The sequence below is a fragment of the Rhipicephalus microplus genome, chromosome 9, assembly GCF_043290135.1.
Source record: "Rhipicephalus microplus isolate Deutch F79 chromosome 9, USDA_Rmic, whole genome shotgun sequence".
In the NCBI taxonomy this organism is placed as follows: Eukaryota; Metazoa; Arthropoda; class Arachnida; order Ixodida; family Ixodidae; genus Rhipicephalus; species Rhipicephalus microplus.
The window spans coordinates 42,218,111-42,238,390 of NC_134708.1; the positions used below are offsets into that span (position 1 = coordinate 42,218,111).

The following is a 20,280-nucleotide window of genomic DNA, read 5'->3' on the forward strand; positions in this document are numbered from 1 at the left end:
GGGTACTCTGGCACTAGTGTCTATGGGAGCTGCAACGCATGGCGCTTCAGCGAGCATGAGTATTTCGAGTAGTACAAGGATTTGCCTAATCTTCGTACTTTCGGTTCCGTTTGGCTTCGTGTGGCTTGGAGATGCTTTGCCGATAAACGGCAATGGGCAAATTATCAGCAGTTGCGTTTCGCCCCCTCAGCCATTTAAGCTCACTAATTCAAATTGGGTCAAGAATTTCAATATGATTCATTGTTTTCTTTGAAACAAAACTGAAACACAGCAATAAACAAGTCACAAGTGCGTTCGAAGCCCGAAAGTTCGAAGACTATAGGAAAATGCGTGTACTACCCATCATTCCCATAGTCACTGATCGATCACAGTTCCATAGTCCTCTCTACTTAACTTCAAGAAACTCTCCGCTTTCCCTAAGCTAAAACACGTTCTTGGTCTAGTTGGTTCATGGAGTGACGAAATTCGGAGGTCAAATAAACAAGCACGAGAACGAGAACGGAACGAATGGTCTGGACCTCTCTTGCCGTCGTTTCTGCGTTCCTTCGAATTTTTGTCAGGCTATCACCAAGTGAGGATGACATGAAATCGCGTGGTCACGTCACTTCGTGTTGAAGTAACAATTTTTGTCGATATGTGACGTCGGTATGATATCATGAGGTGTCATCACTCGACAGTGTCATCACTCGACGATCAAATCAACCGAGGTTGATTTGATCGACTGATATGTGGGGCTTAACGTCCCAAAACAACCATACGATTATGATACGCCGTAGTGGAGGGCTCCGAAAATTCCGACCACCTGAGCTTTTTCAAGGTACACCCAAATTCGAGTACACGGGCCTACAACATTTTCGCCTCCATCAAAAATGCAGCTGCCGTAGCCGGGATTTGATCCCGTGGCATGCAGGTCAGCAGCCGAGTACCTTAGCCACTAGGCCAGCACGGCGGGACGTTTCCAGTCCTAAATCTACGAATGATTATGAGCGATGCCATAGCGAAGGGTTCCACAAATTCTGTCCATCAAGCACGTCTTCTTTAACGCGCACCTCAGTATCAGTTGGATCATGAGACTCTCAGTGAGTCTCCATCAAGATGCGGCTGCTGGAGCCGAAATTAAACCACGTGACTTCGAAGTCATAACTGGAGAGCCATCACCACCAGACTACTTACCGTGGCGGTTCCTTTTGAAAAAAAAGCCTAAGAGTCCTCAAAGATTAGATACTATGTTTTTAATTAATACAAGCCAAATCTCGTTAAACGGGGCACCACATGTCAACGTGGGAATCAAGCTGCTTCCGTATTCATGCACTATCAGCCTGTACTGCACCGCGCCTGACATCATCGGTCACGAGGTACCGCCGCACGTGGCTCCAGCAGTCCTCATTCAGGTCGTCCAGCTGCATGCGGCCGTCCTCGGCAGGGTGGCACATGACACGCTCCTTTACTACTCCAACGACCCTCATGAAACCGTCCATGGATCGTATTTGCATCAGGCGGTCTCGTACCAAGACCGCGAGTTCTGCACGGTCGAGTTTAGCTCTCAGGGCAACCTCGTCCAGCAGGGCAGGGTGTCGGGCGACGCGCTCCACGGCTCCCGTCACGTACCTGCACGGGACGATTGCTTGCCATTCGAGAAAGTCGCGTTTTCTCATACGAGGCTCGCTAGTGTGAACTATGTACTAGCACTTGTAGGCTTGAATAATATAGCTCGAGAAACAAGTGCAAAGAAAGTCTGATAGCAGGTGAATGGAAGACAATAATCACGAATGGAAGAATGTAAATTAAAAAAATCAGACGCATTTTGAGGGCGACTAACAGTCGGCAGAAGGAATATCGGCTACAAAAAAGTGTCGCACAATATGCACCTACTTCTCTGGAAAAAATTTCGTCGGTAATGGAAGCCACTGATTACGTATTCTGGTATAACATATTTTGCAGGCTTGTGAGGCAATGAGAGCGAAACCAGATGTTGCTGCCAGACCAGTTCCCCTCGATATGGCAGTACTCATTTCCTTCTTGTGAACACTCTGTTGAAGTTCAATAACTGACATTGATAATAATAAATAAAAAAATAGCTTCATAAAATTGGCATTACTCATAAAAAAAAGGACGCTGTTTCTTGTCAATAAAAATGTTGCATAATTGTTTGTACAAGGCAGCATCCATTGCCTATTTACCAACGTCCACACGTCGCTACATTGTGATTGATTAAACAGTTTAGTTGTCACTTTTATCTCCAAAAAATGCATGAAGAAGACGATGGGCATGGATTCACGCAACCGTTATTTCACACAATTCTAAAGGACCAAGAAATTATTATGAAATCATAGTCCTACTGGCATTGATTTAAAGAGCAAAAATTATGTGATAAATAAAAAAGAAGCTTAAAGACCAAGCAAACCGGCTCGGCTAATGTAGTAACCCACTTTCGAGTTAAGCACGAATTGCACTACCAATCGTGCTATGGCGAAGACGATCGTTTTGCCCAATTCCAGGTGCCTCTGAGTGTTAGCTCCGCAGTAGTATGCCGCACCACTGTTATAGCCATAAGAGAGTCGTGAGCATGCAAAGTGATTCAAACAACAATTCTAACGTTCCTGAATGTACGCAGTCTCTTTGCCTACAACTTTCAAAACGGTCTTACTCCTTGATCAGTTCAGCCCAAAAGACATGTTCACTTGGTGTGGAAAGCTCGCATATATCGTACAAGCCTATATCGCTCCGCCAAACTCGCACCTAACAGTACAAGCTGGTTCGACTATAAAGCTGCACTCGACACCAACGTAGCGGCACTAGAAAACGCGAAATCCAACTTTCTATGTACCGAAATTCCTACTTTGTTAAAGATAAACACCAAAAAGTGTTGGAGCGTTATCAAGCCCTCACGTGGCAAACATATATTTCTATATATAGAGGCAACCATGCACCAATGAAACAATACTCTTCAGCTCTTAACAATACATTTGCGAAAAAAATTTTCCGCCTCCTGTAGTGATCGTTTTCCACCCACTCGCCAGTACGATTTCGTTGTTCTAGGCGATCCGTCGGTCGGGCTAAAGGACTGACGCCGCTTCGGAATATTGCTCTCGGATGCTGAGAAGGGCTTGGCCAACGTCAACTTCGTCACAAAAAAAAAAAAAAAAAAATCGGCGACGTGGTACTGTGTTATGCCTCCAATGACTGTTGACATAGATGGCATTGCCAAACTTATCGACTCTCCGAGCAATCACTCATCAGCGGGCTATGATTTATGAGCACGAAATTTCTAAAAAAAAAAACGCCAAGGCCATTAGTTAGATTATTCTCGCTAAACTTTTTCAGCAGCCTCTGAATTCATCTACTCTGTCTATACAATGGAAAATCGGGAAAGTGGTGCCACTTCACAAGCCAGACAATAAAGTCTTGCCACTAATTATTGTCCCATTTATTCAATTATTTATTTACTTGTTTGTTTATTCATTGGTAGCACTACCCATTTTCAGAAGTTTTAGTAGGGTGGAATGCAATGCATGAATGAAAATTTATTATAAAATTTCTGTACAGGAAGATTGCAATAATAATAATAATAATAATAATAATAATAATAATAATAATAATAATAATAATAATAATAATAATAATAATATAATGCCAAGCACATTCACTAAAGATATCAAAATCATGCTAAATGACTCCAAATATTGCATTAACAGTAACTGCAAATGAAACAAAGCGACAGGAAACGGAGAAGCAAACAGACTGTAATTATGAAAAATAAATGATCACGTTTCAGCCATCAAGAAACGATGAAGATGCTGAGAAAGAAGTTGCTTGAATAACGTTGCTGTTAATGTTATTTAAATCTGTCACTGTTCTCGGAAAAAATACTTGAAGCTGTCGTTATGAGAACGGAAAGGAGTGATTGTTAGTTCGTGTCTTTGACGCGTTAAACAACCAGAGAAGAATGAAATCTATTCGCTAGCGCGGACATTCTAGTGCCCCTTGATTAACTGATATAGAAATTTTAAACGTGATGAGCGGTCTCTTTCGGCTAATGGCATTAGGTTAGCTCGAGCTTGCCGGTCTCGCACTGAGCTGCATCGGAAATCGCTATAGATCAACTGTGTGGCTCTTTCTTGGACGTTTTCTTCAGTCTGATTTCACTCTTAAGTACTAGCTGTAAACTACTTGAACACACATCTTTTCCAACCATCTCGTTAGGTTTCTCGATTACAATACGTTTTTCTTTCCAGCCCAGCAGGGATATAGAAAATAATTATCTTGCGAAACTCAACTCGCCATCTTTACTCACAAACTTCACCGTCTTCTCGTTCATTCAAGTTTGGCCGATAGGATTTCGCCAAAACATATAATAAAGCGTCACAGTTATTTTTACTTTATAAACTAAGTCTACTAAATTGTGACACTAACATTCTTAGGTGGATTAAATGCTTTCTATCTAACCGGACACAGTTCGTAGTTGCTAACGACCATAATTCATCACACCGAAACGTTAATCCAGTGCACCGAAAAGTTAAATGCTCGGACCTATTTTGTTCTTGATTTATAGTGACGATCTTCCTTCACTAACATCTACCATTCATTTCTTCGCCGACGACTGTGCTGTATTTCGCGAAATTTCCAGTGTCGATGATTACTCTCACGGTCAGTCTGATTTACATATCGTAGCTAACTAGTGTAAACAATAGTTAATGGAGCAACGACCCTAAATGTAAATCCATGCGCGTGTCAAGTTCTTCTAACATCATGCACGCGCACCTCCTCAAAGATTTTCGTCTTGTATGTGTTCGCTCGTATATATATCTAGGCGCACATAGAACTTGGCATCTTGGAACACCCACATTGACTACGTGACTCAGATTGCAAACCGCACCCTTGGATATCTACGCCGTAACTTTTCTAATACCCCTTCATCCCGAAAAATACTGCGTCATATAACCCTTGTAAGTCTAAAACTAGAATATGCATGCGCTGTTTGTGGTTCTATTACTGACAAAGTACCTCTTTAGAACTTGTGCAATATAATTCAGCTCGCTCCATCTTGTCTAACTAGAATCGTACCGCAAATGTGTGTCTGTCATGAAATTCCATCGTTCACTAACACCGCTATCTCATCGTCCAAAATTGCCCGTCTCGCTCTTTTTGATAACGTATATCGTTGAACTATTCAGAACGAAATGATTTTGTGGCCACAATGCATACCTTCTAGTATCGACCACCGTTACAAAGTTGGCCTTGAAAGATAGCACACAATAGGATTCTTTCAGTCCTTCATCCCTTCAACATCAACTGAAAGGAACAACCTTGCTGATTACATTGTAATATTGTAACAATTCAACACAATCATGTGTTTGGAGGAAGTTTAATTAGCATTGTATAGCTGGATTCTCTTTCCTTTGTTTTTTCTCTATTTTTTGCGCAACGTGTATGCATTTCGTTTTCCATGACTAGATTTTTATTTTGCTGCATACATGCCTGTAGCCTTAGCACATTTCTCAAATCATTATTTATAATTAGTTTGTGAACACTATACATGTCCTTGTTACGACTAGCTGAACCTGTATAATTAGAAAAATGTGTACTATGATAATCTGATCTGCTTCTATATAGTACGTCGTTTATTATAATCACTCCCATCTTCAATATCCTTAATCATGAGGGTTTACATAAATAAACAAATAAATAAATAAATAAATAAATAAATAAATAAATAAATAAATAAATAAATAAATAAATAAATAAATAAACTTCCTAAACAAGGCAATAAAGAGACAGTCGATGGTTGCGATGACAAATTTGAAAACAGGAGGTAAGTACTGCAGTCAACGTTTCGGCAAATGAACTTGATTTTTTGTTATAGCCTTGAAAGCCTTGTTCAAACAGATCACTTGTTCAAACGCCAACTGCAGCCTCTACCCACCTGTTTACGAATTTTTCACCATAAACATCCCAAGACAGGCATACATGCAGTACTCAACCGACCCGCGGTATTTTAATATTTTTAGTAAGAGACTGGACCACTAAACACTAGTTAAAACTCGTCTTTACAAGAAGAAGAGGCCAAGAAGCCTACAACTCTGTACACATGATACATAAAAAAAATGGCTTCGCTTCTGTTTTACACTTACCTGTCCAATGAAGATGCTTGCTTTATTCGAGCCGCTCGTGAGACGAGACCTGAGTTCCGCCATGTTGTCTCCTGGACAGCAAACCAGTCACTGGCCAGTTCCTCTTCACAGTATCCCGAGTATTTAACGTCGGTTAGCCTGTAATTCTCCTCAATACCTTTTGAAAGGCGCCGAATGAATGCGCTGCTATTCTCCGGCGGTGTGTAGAATAGGGAGAGTCGCCGTATGCACGTATTCCGCTTGATCGAATCGGCCATGTCCTCGGTGTCTTGGATGGTCATGTTATAAGACGTATGCACCAATTTCGTCAACGTCTTGTTCAGAGACAGCGACTCAAGCACGCGCTTCCACCATTGGTTTCGCCCACCTGCTCCACGAACACACATCACGCGAATGTCTAGTTTTTGCAAGGTTCTAGTCGATCTCAAAAATTCGGCTAATAGAATTGATATCCTGGGGTCGTCAAACCTAAAATCAATTCGGACGGACGTTAGCTGCTGACAATTCGGTAACTGAACCAAGACGGCTAACTTTTGTTCATACTGCGACAACGACAAATCGACTGCCGAAAACACCTTCGACTGTAGGAATACAATGTCGTACGCACTAGTGTAACGTTGGAGGGAAACTTTTTCTTCCGATCCACTATGTTTCAGCTCTGCGCAAAGCCAGTTTAATCGAGAAAGGTAAAATGGTGAGCTGATGTGAAACTTCTTCAGGTTTTCCTTAGTTGGCAGCGCCCGGAAGAAAGCGGACCACGTTTCGGGATGCAGTGCGTACAAGGGGAGTCTCACTTCTTCCAGAGTGTCGTTCTCCATGAGAGGACGAATCCAACAGTCGTAAACTGTTCTATGAACAGGTGGTAAAGGAAGTGGTCTCGAAATCTCTAGCATGCGTATTACTGGCTTAGTCTCGATTATTCGCGATATCAGAGCCGTGGTCTCTTCTATCACCATGAACAAGTCGAGCGATAGCTTCTCGATGCTCCAGTTTTCCAAGAGGCCTTCGAGTACAGCCATTTGTATTGACGGTGTTTTAGTGCTCACGTAAAGAACCTTTAGCATTGTAGTGGAGGCGAGGAATTCCTTTACAGATTGCGGATACAGACTACCGTGCACTGACATGTTTTGGAAGTGAAGCTCTGTTAGAGTGGGGTTTTTTAACAAGGCTTTAAAGAGCGTGTCAACCATCCTGTCTTCCGCAAACGTGCCCTCTACGTGTAGGCTACTGAGAGACACCGACGACTCCAGAAGTGCACACAGAGGGCCTACAAGGACATCCAGAGGTACCTCCACGGGCGTGAGTTGCAGTTTTTCAATGTTGGTCAGGCAAGGCAGTATAGTGGAAATGGCGCTAGCGGTCCAAGTATTCATCCTAGCTACTGTAACGCTTTTTATACACCTGTTTTGACAAAGGGCGCTCAGGAGGGGCAGGCTTCTACACTCCGTTGAAGAAAGCGCAAGGCTGACGCTGCCTATGCACCCGTGCGTCGTCAATATCCACCCAAGAAGTTCCAGGCATTCTGACCATGGTTTTGTGACGGAACTTTCCACATACGGTGCTGCGGTGGCAGTGTTAGTTACGTGTAGCTGGTTACATCTCTCGTGGTCTTCTCGGATTTCGAATCGCAAGCCGCGGAGAAAATTGTTCCAGCTAACCAGCTCGGTGACGATCTGACACGTTTCTTGATCAGAAGCTGTGCAGGGTAAGAGGTGAACACCGGTTCCTCCTTGCGGGCCTTCCATGATGACGCACCCGCTTGGTTATGGAATATGATGAAGCGTTAGACCTCCATGGTTGCTCAGCAGGTCCAGAACAGTCAGCCGCATTCCAGAGTAATCTAGTGTGACTGAAAAATATATGCTATAATGTAAAATATATATAATAAATATATGATACTATATAATATATTATATTGTTATATATAATATTATATATAGTATAAAATAAGAAATATATATTACTATATTTATAGAATATAATATTATCGGACGTATTACGTCCTGAAATCGTGCTATAATTATTAGAGACGCCGTAGTGAAAGGCTCCAGAAATATTGACCATCTGGTGATCTTTAACGTGCGCTGGCATCACACAGTGCACCGCCGCAGTGGTCCAGTGGCTAAGGTACTGGGCTGCTGACCCGCCGGTCGCGGGATCGAATCCCGGCTGCGGCGGCTGCATTTTCGATGGAGGCGAAGATGCTCTAGGCCAACGTGATCACATTTGGTCTTCGCGTGGCCCCCTGGGGTTAACCCCTGGGGTTAACGAACCCCAGAGGGTCGGAATTTCCAGATCCCTTCACTACAGTGTCACTCATAATCATATGGTGGTTTCGGGACGCCAAACCCAACATATCATCATCATCGTCGTATCACACAGTACAGGGGCCTCCACCATTTCACCTTCATCGAATTGCAACCATCATGGCTGTGATCGAACCCCCGACCTTCGGGTGAGCAGCCGAGGACTCTAGCCATTTTTCCTCCGAGGTGGACAACAAATGTAAAGTTGACGGGCGTAAGAAAATCTTTACATTAAATGTGTCATGTTACTACTTGAGATGGAATTAGGGCCAAAAATAAGTTCCGACCGCAGAAGCCTCATTACAGTGAGAAACGCCAGAAGTCATCGTGCAATTACGTCTCAACTATTTCAGCTAGATTCGGGGACAACTTTCTGTGGCATGGATAGTAAGGCTACCGAAGAAAGTGGGTGTATGCCTCAGATGAAGTACGTAGTCCCACAAATGCGTCTATGCTTTTGGTGTGAAAAATCACAGAAAATATCCCTTTATTTTCTACGGATGCTATTTATAAAGAGATGTTGCAATAATATAGTCCCAAAAACCAAGGAGATACTAATACTTGTTTTGATTTATGAAGTGTCATTTCACGTTTTTGAACGCCAGAAAACGTCGCACGTTTTAGGTGCATCTCACAGTGAAAATGGCGTACTCACCTTTCGGTGAGTGGTCGTCACCCTCCGGCTATTGTGTAGACGACTCACCGAAGAAGCCTGTGGCGAATTTTACTGACAAATGTCTGTATAAGTAGGCATAGAAAATTCTATGCAATGACATTATTCGAACGTGGCCGTCATTCGAGATGCGAGCCGCACCAGACTTATTCGCGGAGGAGTGCATGTGCAGTAGCTCTGCCCCCATAGCTTTCCCTTCATTGCCACAGGAAGTTGCTCCCGATTATAGCAAGCTGACGCGAGAAATAACGTACGAACGAAGCACAACTATGATACGCTATCTGGGGAGTCTGATAGCGTCTTATAAATAATAATATAGGCAGGGGCAATCTCATCATGCGCAGCCGTGGCTTTCGTTTGCATATGTTACAGCAAAAAATGTCCCTGCCTTATCGAAGAGAATCGTGAGGAAATGCGAATGAATACATTTATTGCGCCAAATAAGGGCACCATTGTCATCTGACATTCGCCTTCACAGATTTCTGCCATCGCCTTAAGGCCGCGTTCACACTGACCATTCCGGCCGCCGAAAGTGCTCCGAATCCGGTTCGGCGGCGGCGAGATCCGCCGAAAGGGCCCTCTCGGCGCCGGTCGCTCTCGGACCAATTTTTGTGGCGTCTGCCGCCGAATCGGTCACCGCGGACCAATAGGGGCGCTAGTCAAGGAATTTTGAAAAATGGCGGCCAAGCCCTACTCACTTGTTTTGCCGCAGTGCACGTAACTGAACGTTGAAACCAACGGGAGTTTAACCTACTCTGTGCCTACTTCGCGTCCGTATTTCGTGGAAGAGGTGACCGAGCTTGCTGTTGGCGTGACCGAGCTTGTTGTGGTCTTGCAGAGCAAAACGAACCCACCAACGCCGCTGGCGTCGGTAGTTTTTCTGCTCTTCGTGCATTACAAGACAGCCACTTGCCAGCAAAGTAAGCAGTACTGTCTTTTCTTGCTTCTTGCGGACGAGAATCGTCGAAGTATACACCACCGGATATCGTAGTAGCGTTTGCGAGCCGCGACAACAGCCGGGTGACAGCGCATCCATCCCGCGTTCGCCCCGTAGTAGATGGCATATTCGGCGGTGCGGGGCGCGTCCAGTGCGAACGACGCTGCGTTTCGGCGGCAGGGGAATTTCGGTCACTGTAGAAAGCGGATGTTTCAGTGTGAACTAGGCATAAGAGGGGCTCAGCCAGCGAACGGTCGAGAGCGAGGAGCCAGCGTTCTCGCCTCTGCATTGGCGTTTCACAGCAGCGTCTCGAGCACACATTTCCGGCTGTTCTTGAGAGGCGCCCAGCCAGTGAACGGTCGAGAATGAACGCGTGCGCAGAGAGGAGAGAGAGCGAATGGCGAGAGAAGGAAGGCGAAGCACTGCAACTACCATTTCCTACACTCTCTCGCAAGACATGCTCCAGCGGCTAGGGGCCAGGATAACCACGCGCACCAAGGGGCTTTACGCACGCCCACAGCTGTTGAAATAGGAGAGGTAGTGAGAGCTGAAACATAACACCTGTCGGTGAACGTCCGCCGCCGCGGACGCCGCCACTGGATGCCTGCCATAGTCCGACTAATGGAGTCATCGATTGGCAGATTTGGAGTGGCCGACATACGCTGCGCCGAAGCACTTCCCTCTGGTGGAGGGCAACATAAGGGAATCCAGCAATGGAACACACGTGCACTATTATCTAGAACAAATAAAGGTTCAGAATGGAACGCGATGCGCGCCTTTCTCTTTTGGCATGAATGGGTGCGCGGGGCACAGCGATGCTATGCTAGCAAAACGTGAGCTCCGAAGCGAGGCAAAACTGACGCGACTAGCGTCCGTTGGCGTGGCCGAAGGTGGCACCGTTTGAAGGCACGGGGTGCTTGAGACTTCCGATCAAATCCAACAATTTAAGCGGAGTAGAAAAAATTGCTCTATGGAGTGGATCTGGCGACAAAACTGCTCCAGATCTGCCAATGGAACATACAGGCAGCACTTTTAATCCTAAATAAAAGAGACTTGTTCCAGATGAAGCAGACGAAAGTATTACCGGAAGTGCTGCGAATCTGTCAATGGATGACACCATAAAAAATACATTCGCATTTAAAAGAAAAGCGGTCACCCCAAGTGGTCGTGGGGTCTTCTATGGGGGCTGCACGCTGCGCCTCAGTAACCCCCCTCCCCTACCCCCCCCCCTTTGGGGTGACTGAAGAGGCAGCTATTCTCCAAACACTCACCCCTCCCTGTGCGCATAATGTATATGCTGGTCACAATGACAAGCAGTGTCTTCGAAAAGGCGACGAACTGTAGTTCTTACTTTACTCTCCCTCAAGATAACAGCGATCATTGACAGCTAATAAATGGCTTTTATTACTTTGCTTGCTAACTACTAGTTTTGAGCCCACAAACGCTGTAAAACTAAATGCCTAAATTTCTTACTTTCTGCATGATCCGCCACTCTTTCCACTTTGTTTGCGTCAATGAAATTAATTTCAAAATTTAGATTGTATTCACTGACTATGCCTTCCGCTTTGAAATTAAAACCCTCCGCTATTGGCTCTGAACCTTCTTCACGCAGCTCACAGGTACTAGACAAAATTTGCGGAAACTTGGTAAACGCCGCTCTATTTATAATCGGAGACGTACGATTAAACATGGTGTAGTTTCTCACCTTGTGGATATCAGTACGCGAGTAGAGGCAAAACGGAAGATGGCAGCTCAGGACGACAGCGTTGAAACGATGTGACAGCAACAGATCTGGGCCAGGCAGTCATGTTGACGGATGCCGAATCTGCAAGGATGTGGCAGTCGATACTCGAACCTAGTCCCGGCAGAGTAACGACCAGGCAAGCAAGGCCTTCTTCTTCTTCACCTCTTCTCGTGGCTCTTACGCAATGCAGGTGATTGGCCGATTGTTAGGTGAATTTTTTTCAGTGTTTCTTAATCATAAAATGACTATGCTAAATTTTAAAGGGCCCCTAAATTGCCAAAAGGTCGAAAATTATGGTGTGATCCATTGGCCACAGAGTTTCATTCAATAATACCCAGAGCACAATCTGGCGCTAGTGTCTACGCGTGCTACTTCGGTGGTACTTGTACCCCCATGGGAATTAAGGGAAGTACAGGCTTCGGATCCGCTTTGAATGGATTACGTTCTTGAGATTCGCGACGCTTCTTTTTCGGGGGTAAAACAAAGTGATACGAACTCAAATTTGATTTGAACTTGATTCAATTATTTGTGCAAGAACTTTATTGCAAAATGTTTTCGCGGCCAGACGGCAAGAGTGAAGCCTGGACGAATTTAATCATCGGGGTTTGCATCGCTGTGCTATTACACTCCAGATCTGGCATCAAGCGTTATTGAATTATTTTTCATAACACTTGAAAACAAACTTGATTGTTTTTGTCTCAGAAGTATGCATTATCTGTTTATAGAAATAACAGTACAGGATTAAGCGTGAAACACTTATCATTTCGTCTTCTGCGACGCTAGGTGCGTCTGTCCCAGTGGTATGCCCCCAATGCACCTCTGGTTTTGTTGTGAAGTCGAGTCAGCGGAGCGTTATGGTGCGTCTCCTCTGTTTCGTCATCAGTTTGCAGTCGATTTAAAACGAGCTTAGGCAAGACGCGCTCGTGAAAAACATTCACTCGAGGCAATGTCCTGCACTGGCATGAGACGCTACATCTATGTTCAGCGGTGAGGGGACGACGCTTCTTTTAACCGTCAAATACGACTCGTAAAACTCCAACGTCGCAGCAAATCAGGAGATCAAGTAGTCGTCGGCCTCTTCGAAAAACAAAGGCACTGCTTCAGCCTCTTTCACCGCACCCAACAATACCTATGCTGTGCGAAGAACGAAACTGAAACTGCAGAAAAAAGTCCATAGACACTCCGCCAGTTAACCCTATCCAATCTTAAGCCTGTACATCCCATCATTCCCATAGAGGTACACGATCGCAGCGCCAGATTCCTGTCTAGTTATTATTGTATGCAACCCTATGCCATTGGCATATTCGGAGCACTTCTGGTAGTACTTTTTCTTCTACATACGGAGCAAGTCTATTTCATTCGCAGATTGAGAGTGCACCCTGTATGTTCCATTGGCAGATCTGGAGCAGCTTCGTCGCACGATCTACTCCACGGAGCAAAATTTTTCTACTTCGCGAAAATCGGGGAATTCATCCGAAAGTTACTAGCGCTCCGTGCCTTGAAACGTTGCCGACGCGTCCAGGAACGCCACTCGCGTCGGTTGCGCCTCGCATGGGAGCTCACGTTTTCCTAGCGTAGCGTCACTGTGCGCAGCGTACCCACTCATGCAAGAAGAGGGACGCGCGTGGCGCGTTTCATTCTGGCCCTGCCATTTGCTCGTGAAGAAGAGCGTGTGTTCCATTGGCAGATTCCCTCATGTTACTCTCCGCCAGAGTGGAGTGCTCTGGCGCTGAGATTGTGCCCCCCCCCCCCTTCCAATCTGCCAATCGATGACACCATTAGTTGTGGCGTCGCAGTTGTGCGCGAGTCTACAGCGAACGCTGCCGGAGTTGCGCGCATTTCCTCGTTTTCCTCTTTTGTTGAATGCGAAGCATTTCTTAGCGAACTTTGGCGACTTTGAGCGTATCTATCTATCTATCTATCTATCTATCTATCTATCTATCTATCTATCTATCTATCTATCTATCTATCTATCTATCTATCTATCTATCTATCTATCTATCTATCTATCTATCTATCTATCTATCTATCTATCTATCTATCTATCCGCCTACGACATTTACCTCTCCTGGCCGCTTGCATAATGGTATCGATACCAAACTTTGTATGGCATAACATTTCTGTAATACGAGTATATTTGATTAGTCATAACAAGAAAATCATGACATGTATGTCATAAATGTCATAATTTACATTTCATGGTCTCGCTGCTCTTGCGGTGGTCTCGTTCACATGACATGCTACCAAACTGGTATGCTATGACATGATTGCTTGGCGAACACAGGCAACAGACCCTAATGTGGAGATCATGACATACATGTTATGTAGGTCATGAGTCATGACTACACGCCACGCTCATGATGCGCTCGCAGCCATCTCGCTAGATTCACATATACAAAATCGGCGTTACGTGATGCGAATGGATGACGAAGGTATGTGACTGCTGCAAACATGATAATCATGACGTGCGTGTCATGTGACATTATGACTACAAGCCACACTCATGATGCCCTCGCAGCCGTTTTGCTAGCTTCACACACCCCAAATTTGGTATTACAGGACGTGAATGGACGACAAAGGGATGTGACTGGGGCAAGCACGATAATCACGTGATGCGTGTCATATAACAACATGACTACATGCTACGTTCATGCTGTGCTCGCGGCTGTCTCGCTAGCTGCACATGTACCAAATTCAATAGTACGTGACGCGAAAATATGTAAATGACATGTCCAAACACGATAATCATGACATGCGTGTGATGTAACAACATGACTACATGCTGCACTCATGATGCCCTCGGGGAAGTTTCGCTGAATTCATATATGCCAAATTTTGTATTACGTCACGTGAATGGATGACGAAGGCATGTGACTGGTGCAAACAATATGAGATGCGTGTCATGTAAGAGCATGACTACATGCCACACTCAAGGCGTGAATACACTTAGACGTGACCCGGTGCGCGTGTGCTCCAGTGTTGGTTTCGTCACGTCATGCAGGCGAAGCCACGCCAGGCGCCGATCTGCCTGGCCAACGCCTCCTAGATTTCCCGCGCCTGCCGTAACATCGGTGGTCACTTCGGAAGCGGTGGTCGTCGGAACTACGGTGGTGGTGCCACTCAAGTACACTCTAAAAAATATCGAGTAAAAAGAGTGTCATTTTGTCCCACAACAATAATCGTCATCAGGCTTGCGTGCGCTTCCTATCTTGAAAACTCGGCACAGGCCACTTTCCTTCCGAGAATGCAATGTAACCCTGATAATGGGCATGTCGATTGTGACCGGAATGTATCGGGCGCGGGGCGATAGCGGAAAGATGGAACGCAATATAGATGACGATTATTGTTGTGGGACAAAAAGACACCCTTTTTACTCGCTCTTTTTTTAGAGTGTAGGGGTGTCTTCAAATAGGTTTTTACGTTTTTGGAGCTTATATGCAACAAAAATAACGTAAAAAATTTAAAAAAAGGCGTAAACGTAATTATAATTATCCCTACGTAAGTGACGCCGTCATTCAGCAAGCAACTTTTTAATACAAGGCATCCTCTGAAATAAGTAGCAAATGCCGAAATTGCCGATCGCATAGGCCAAGTACAAAGACCCTTACCTCTACGTAGGCAGCGTTGTCACAGATGACCGGCGTTTCGCGCTCATTCGGCAGGCACGAAAAATCTAGGAGGCGTTGGCCTGGCATATCCTCGCAGGCATGTAGGCATGTGCCGCACTGCGTTGCTTTGACGCGTGTGTGGCACTGCGTTGCTTTGACAAGTCCGGCGTCCCTTCGTCACGAAGCAAGACAGACGTGGTGCATCCTGGGTAACGTGGTTGGCATTTCGCACCGGTTGCCGCAGGGCTGCGCCAACAGACGCTGGTCGCGTCTGGCGTCAGACTATATTGTCATAGAGAAAGAAAAAGACAAAAGAGGACACTCCGCGAAACCTGGCCTCAGGAAGTGCGTCACGACTACGTAACGAACAAGTGCTCTCACCAAACGTCAGAGGACGCAAGCGCAAAACAAAACAGTTATAATCAATGCAACAGAATTGTTTTTACAAAATAATAAATATGCGCCCAAATCTGGTATGTTCTTTATACATAAAAACAATTTATTCAACACACCTTACGCGATTATTTTTCTTCAGCCGTACTGTCATAAACACCATCCACCCAGCGACAAGCCCATGCATGACTGACAGCGGGAAGCTTTCGTCATAGAGAAAGAAGAAGACAAGAGCGGACACTCCGCGAAACCTGGCCTCAGGAAGTGCGTCACGGCAACGTAACGAACTAGTGCTCTCACCAAACGTCAGAGGGCGCAAGCGCAAAAAAAAAAACAGTTATAATCAATGCAACAGAATTGTTTTTACAAAATAATAATTATACGCCCGAATTTGGTATGTTGTTTATACATAAAAACAATTTATTCAACACACCTTACGCGATTATTTTTCTTCAGCCGTACTGTCATAAACACCATCTACCCAGCGACAAGCCCATGCATGACTGACAGCGAGAAGCTTTCGTCGCTTTCGTCAACGTCGGCTGCGTCGGCGTTTTCGTGCGTGAGATAACAGGTGAGGCACGTTTTTAAGCTTGTTGAATGACATGTTGTTGGGCTTGTTTGGTCATTTTTTTCAGAAAACGGTTACACCCGCGCGAATAAGACACCATGCAACAAACATAGAAAGATGCACACACACATGGTGCGCTTCGTGTGTGCGAGTTTGTTTCTTACGTGGCGTCTCATTCACGCAGTTGTAACCTTTTTCTGAAGCTTGTAAGGACGGGGAGGTTCGCTAAAAAGAAAGTTTGCGGCTCTATGCGGCGGCTAGATGAGAACATTGTGCAACGTATGCAGTATAGCAAAGGCAGCACGGCGTCAAGCCGAGGCGATGCGTGCTGCGTCTGCCACGGACGCGAGCGTTTGTGCGCTGAGCATAGCTGTGCAGCTAGGTCATAAGCTCAGGGGCTCGGTGCGAAATATTGAGAAGCGTTCGCTGGGCCTCGCATGCTTCACAACGCGTTTCCCGAAGGCTCGGAACACGAATAATTCTTGGTGTGCCGGAGGCAAATCTGGACTAGCCAAGTGGCCATCATCTTCGTTTCTTCGCTAGCCTTGTGCCACTAGTGCAAGCTGCCCACAATTTTTTGACGTTTCCAATATAACTTTACCGCACAAATTTCAACTACGATTTTTCTTCCCAATGTACTGCTGATACTGCGTATGCACGAAGGTGTTCTAAAGTTCCCAGGCCAGGCCGCGATACCATTGCATTACAAGGGATAGCGGCCTGGAAACTTCTGAAGATCTTTGTACGTGGTCTTGACGTCTATCTTTGTAAGTCAGAGTTTTATGGGTCAGAGATGTATCACTGGTTTTGTATTGTGCATCGATTAGCTAATCATTCAATGGGGTTTGCTGGCGCACTTATGACGTGCACATATTGTAATGGGTGTAAGAGAGGAAAAGTCAAAAACTGGTTTATTATGGGTGAACTTGTGCCTTGAAAATTATGTGCGAAAAGATGGAAGAGTCTGCTAGAGCGTTCCAAAAACAAAAACTGTTCCTCCGCCCAGGCACCGTCTTCTTCTTCGCAGCTCCAACCCACACTGGCTCGTGCCTGTGAACAAGAGGCATGAGTCATGCGGCCCCAAGCAAGAGTGCACACAAGACTGTGGACGCTGATTTTTCATAATGTCCGATATTGTCAACAGTCTCTGTGGCATTAGTCCCCCTTCGAAATACGCATCGTCCCGATGCGCTATGGAGGGAGGCAAACAGAAAAAGGGAGCGCTTTCATTCCCTCTCATAATAGGGCTTCATACGAACGACGTGTACGACTTCTGCGCTGTTTTGCCGCTTTGAAGAGATGTGTTCATCGGCGATGACTTCGTAGTTTAGGTCACTAATTCGTCGGAGAACCTTATAGGGGCCAAAGTATTGACAAAGAAGCTTTTCTGATAGGCCGCGGCGTCGGAGTGGTGTCCATATCCACACTCGCTCGCCTGGGTTGTACTGAACTTTTCTGCGGCGCAGGTTGTAGTGTCTTGCGTCCTTGTTTTGCTGTTGATGTATTCGATGTCGTGCCACTGGCGTGCTTCTTTAGCCCTTTGCAGAAAGTCGTCAAGTTCAGATGGCTCGTAATGGTCGTTGTATACTGGCAACATGGCATCTAGTGTCGTAGTGACAGTGCGACCGTAAACCAGCTGAAATGGTGTGACGCCGATGGTCTCCTGCACTGCCGTATTGTAGGCGAAAGTTGCGTGTGGCAAGATTTCGTCCCACAATTCATGCTCAATGTCAACGTACATCGACAGCATGTCAGCGATGGTGCGGTTCAGGCGTTCTGTCAACCCGTTGGTTTGGGGATAGTATGCAGTGGTCCTCCTATGGCTGGTGTTAGTCATTGTCAATAAGGACTGCATCAAATCAGCCGTGAACGCTGCTCCTCGATCGGTAATCACGACGAGTGGGGCTCCATGGCAAAGAACAATATTCTGAACAAAAAACTTCGCGATTTCCGTTGCCGTTCCTCACTCAAGGCAGCCGGTTTCAGCGTATCGTGTCAAATAGTCAGTCGCAACTATTATCCACCTTTTTCCTGATGCCGACATTGGAAACGGTCCGAGGAGGTCCATTCCAACCTGTTGAAATGGAGTCGCAGGTGGCTCTATAGGCTTGAGAAGGCCGGCCGTCTTGAGGGGCGGTGTTTTTCGCCTTTGACATTCGCGACATGTCTTGACGTAATGCTTCACGGACGCTAGCAACTTGGGCCAGTAGTATTTCTGATGAATTTTAGCGAAAGTTCGACTCGCGCTCAAGGGAGCCGCAGACGGTTCATCATGGCAGGCTTCTAAGACTTCATGCCTCATGGCTGATGGTACAACGAGTAAGAACTTCTACTTGTTGTGTTCAAAATTCCTCTTGTAAAGTGCATTATCTCGCAGGCAGAATGAGGATAACCCTCTCTTAAATACGCGAGGAACTTGTTCGTCGTGCCCTTCGAGATACTTTATTAATGGGAGCAGTTCCATGTCAGCCCATTGATGTTCGGCGATTTCTGAGGTTTTTATCACACAAAGGAGTGGGAAGTCCTCTTCTTCTGAAAGAGTTGAGTGGACTGGTGAACGTGATAAGCAGTCAGCATCATCATGCTTTCTGCCAGACCTATATACGACCGTAATGTCATACTCTTGGAGCCTGAGACTCCATCTCGCAAGCCGTCCCGATGGGTCTTTCAAGCTCGCCAGCCAACAAAGTGAGTGGTGGTCGCTGACGGCGCGGAAAGGCCTGCCGTAGAGGTATGGCCTGAACTTGCTGATCGCCCATATGACTGCCAAGCATTCTTTTTCTGTTGCAGAGTAGTTTCTTTCCGCTTTTGAGAGGGTGCGACTAGCATATGCTATTACTTTCTCTTCTCTATTCTGCCATTGCACCAGGACCGCACCTAGGTCAAGATTGCTGGCATCTGTATGAACTTCCGTGTCTGCGGTTTCGTCAAAGTGGGCCAGGATAGGTGGAGCTTGCAAACGTTTCTTTAGTTCGTTGAAGGCAACGTCTTGTTCGGTGCACCAAATAAATGGCACGTCCTCTCTTGTGAGTCTCGTTAAGGGTTCGGCAATTTTCGCGAAATTTTTCACAAACCGCCTATAATAAGCACATAAACCCAAAAATCGGCGTACTTCCTTCTTGTCTTTTGGCTTGGGAAACAGCCCCACGGTCACAGTCTTCTCCGGGTCAAGGTAGTTGTTGGACAAGGTAGTTGTTGCTTAGGAGAGAAGCTAAACATGACCCTATGCAAACGCAATTTTTTAACACGAAAGTGTTTTATGCTGGGGTCGAACAAGATTTTCTTAACGTATTCCTGTTGCGGATATGACGTCAAAAATGTACACAATCTGATGTCAAAGAAAAAATGATATTTCCACGGGCACGAAAACATCCACTTCTCTGCCCGCAGCAACAGATGGCGAGCAGCTAACCACTGCGCCACGGCTACAAACGTGCCTTTTATATGTCACACTTTCCTCTCGTAGTGCTTTTTGTCAGTGGCATAGTGTCTCCCTCTTGTAGCGGTAAACTGAAGTAATTCATCGTTGATGCGGCCTCCGCGATTAGCACCTGCAATGTGCGTTGCTACACGTTCGTCCGATTTGGCGTGCTTTCGATAGAAGTGAGATTTCATCAACCATTTTTGTCAAACCGAAATCAGATCTGCAACGCCTACCTGATACACCAGGTTGTATTATCGCGTTCCTAACTTACTCTCGCCCGGAGAAAAATTACGGCCGGGCTAGCCACCATAGGCGGGCAACGGAGATGGTCTGACGCGCTTAGTGTTTTCCTCAGTCCTGCCGTGGTGCATAATCACACTTTAAGTAGTCACAAAAGGGCCACCATATCCAGAGTTTTGTATCGAGTATGGGACGCTTGTCTAGCTATCAGGCCTCTTTCTCTGATTACACTCTTGCCGTTGACATGCAAGCT

At 45.7% G+C, this 20,280-nt stretch overlaps 1 protein-coding gene across 1 annotated transcript; it reads right to left on the bottom strand.

The window, feature by feature from the left end:
* Positions 1–1,215: 1,215 nt before the first annotated feature.
* Positions 1,216–11,891, bottom strand: LOC142771320 (uncharacterized). The gene is made up of 3 exons (XM_075872798.1): positions 11,753–11,891; positions 6,132–7,980; positions 1,216–1,608 (listed from the first exon to the last, which is right to left on the bottom strand). The coding sequence occupies exons 2-3, from the start codon at positions 7,874–7,876 to the stop codon at positions 1,305–1,307; spliced, it is 2,049 nt and encodes a 682-aa protein (XP_075728913.1). The 5' UTR covers positions 7,877–7,980; positions 11,753–11,891; the 3' UTR covers positions 1,216–1,304.
* Between the last annotated feature and the right edge of the window lie 8,389 nt (positions 11,892–20,280).

What these genes read in the sequence shown, in the direction of transcription:
- LOC142771320 (XM_075872798.1), bottom strand. Translation starts at nt 7,876, where the DNA reads ATGGAAGGCCCGCAAGGAGGAACCGGTGTTCACCTCTTACCCTGCACA. An exon ending in CAAGCATCTTCATTGGACAG is followed by an intron (nt 1,609 to 6,131) that starts GTAAGTGTAAAA and finishes CGTCCCGTGCAG; the next exon opens with GTACGTGACGGGAGCCGTGG.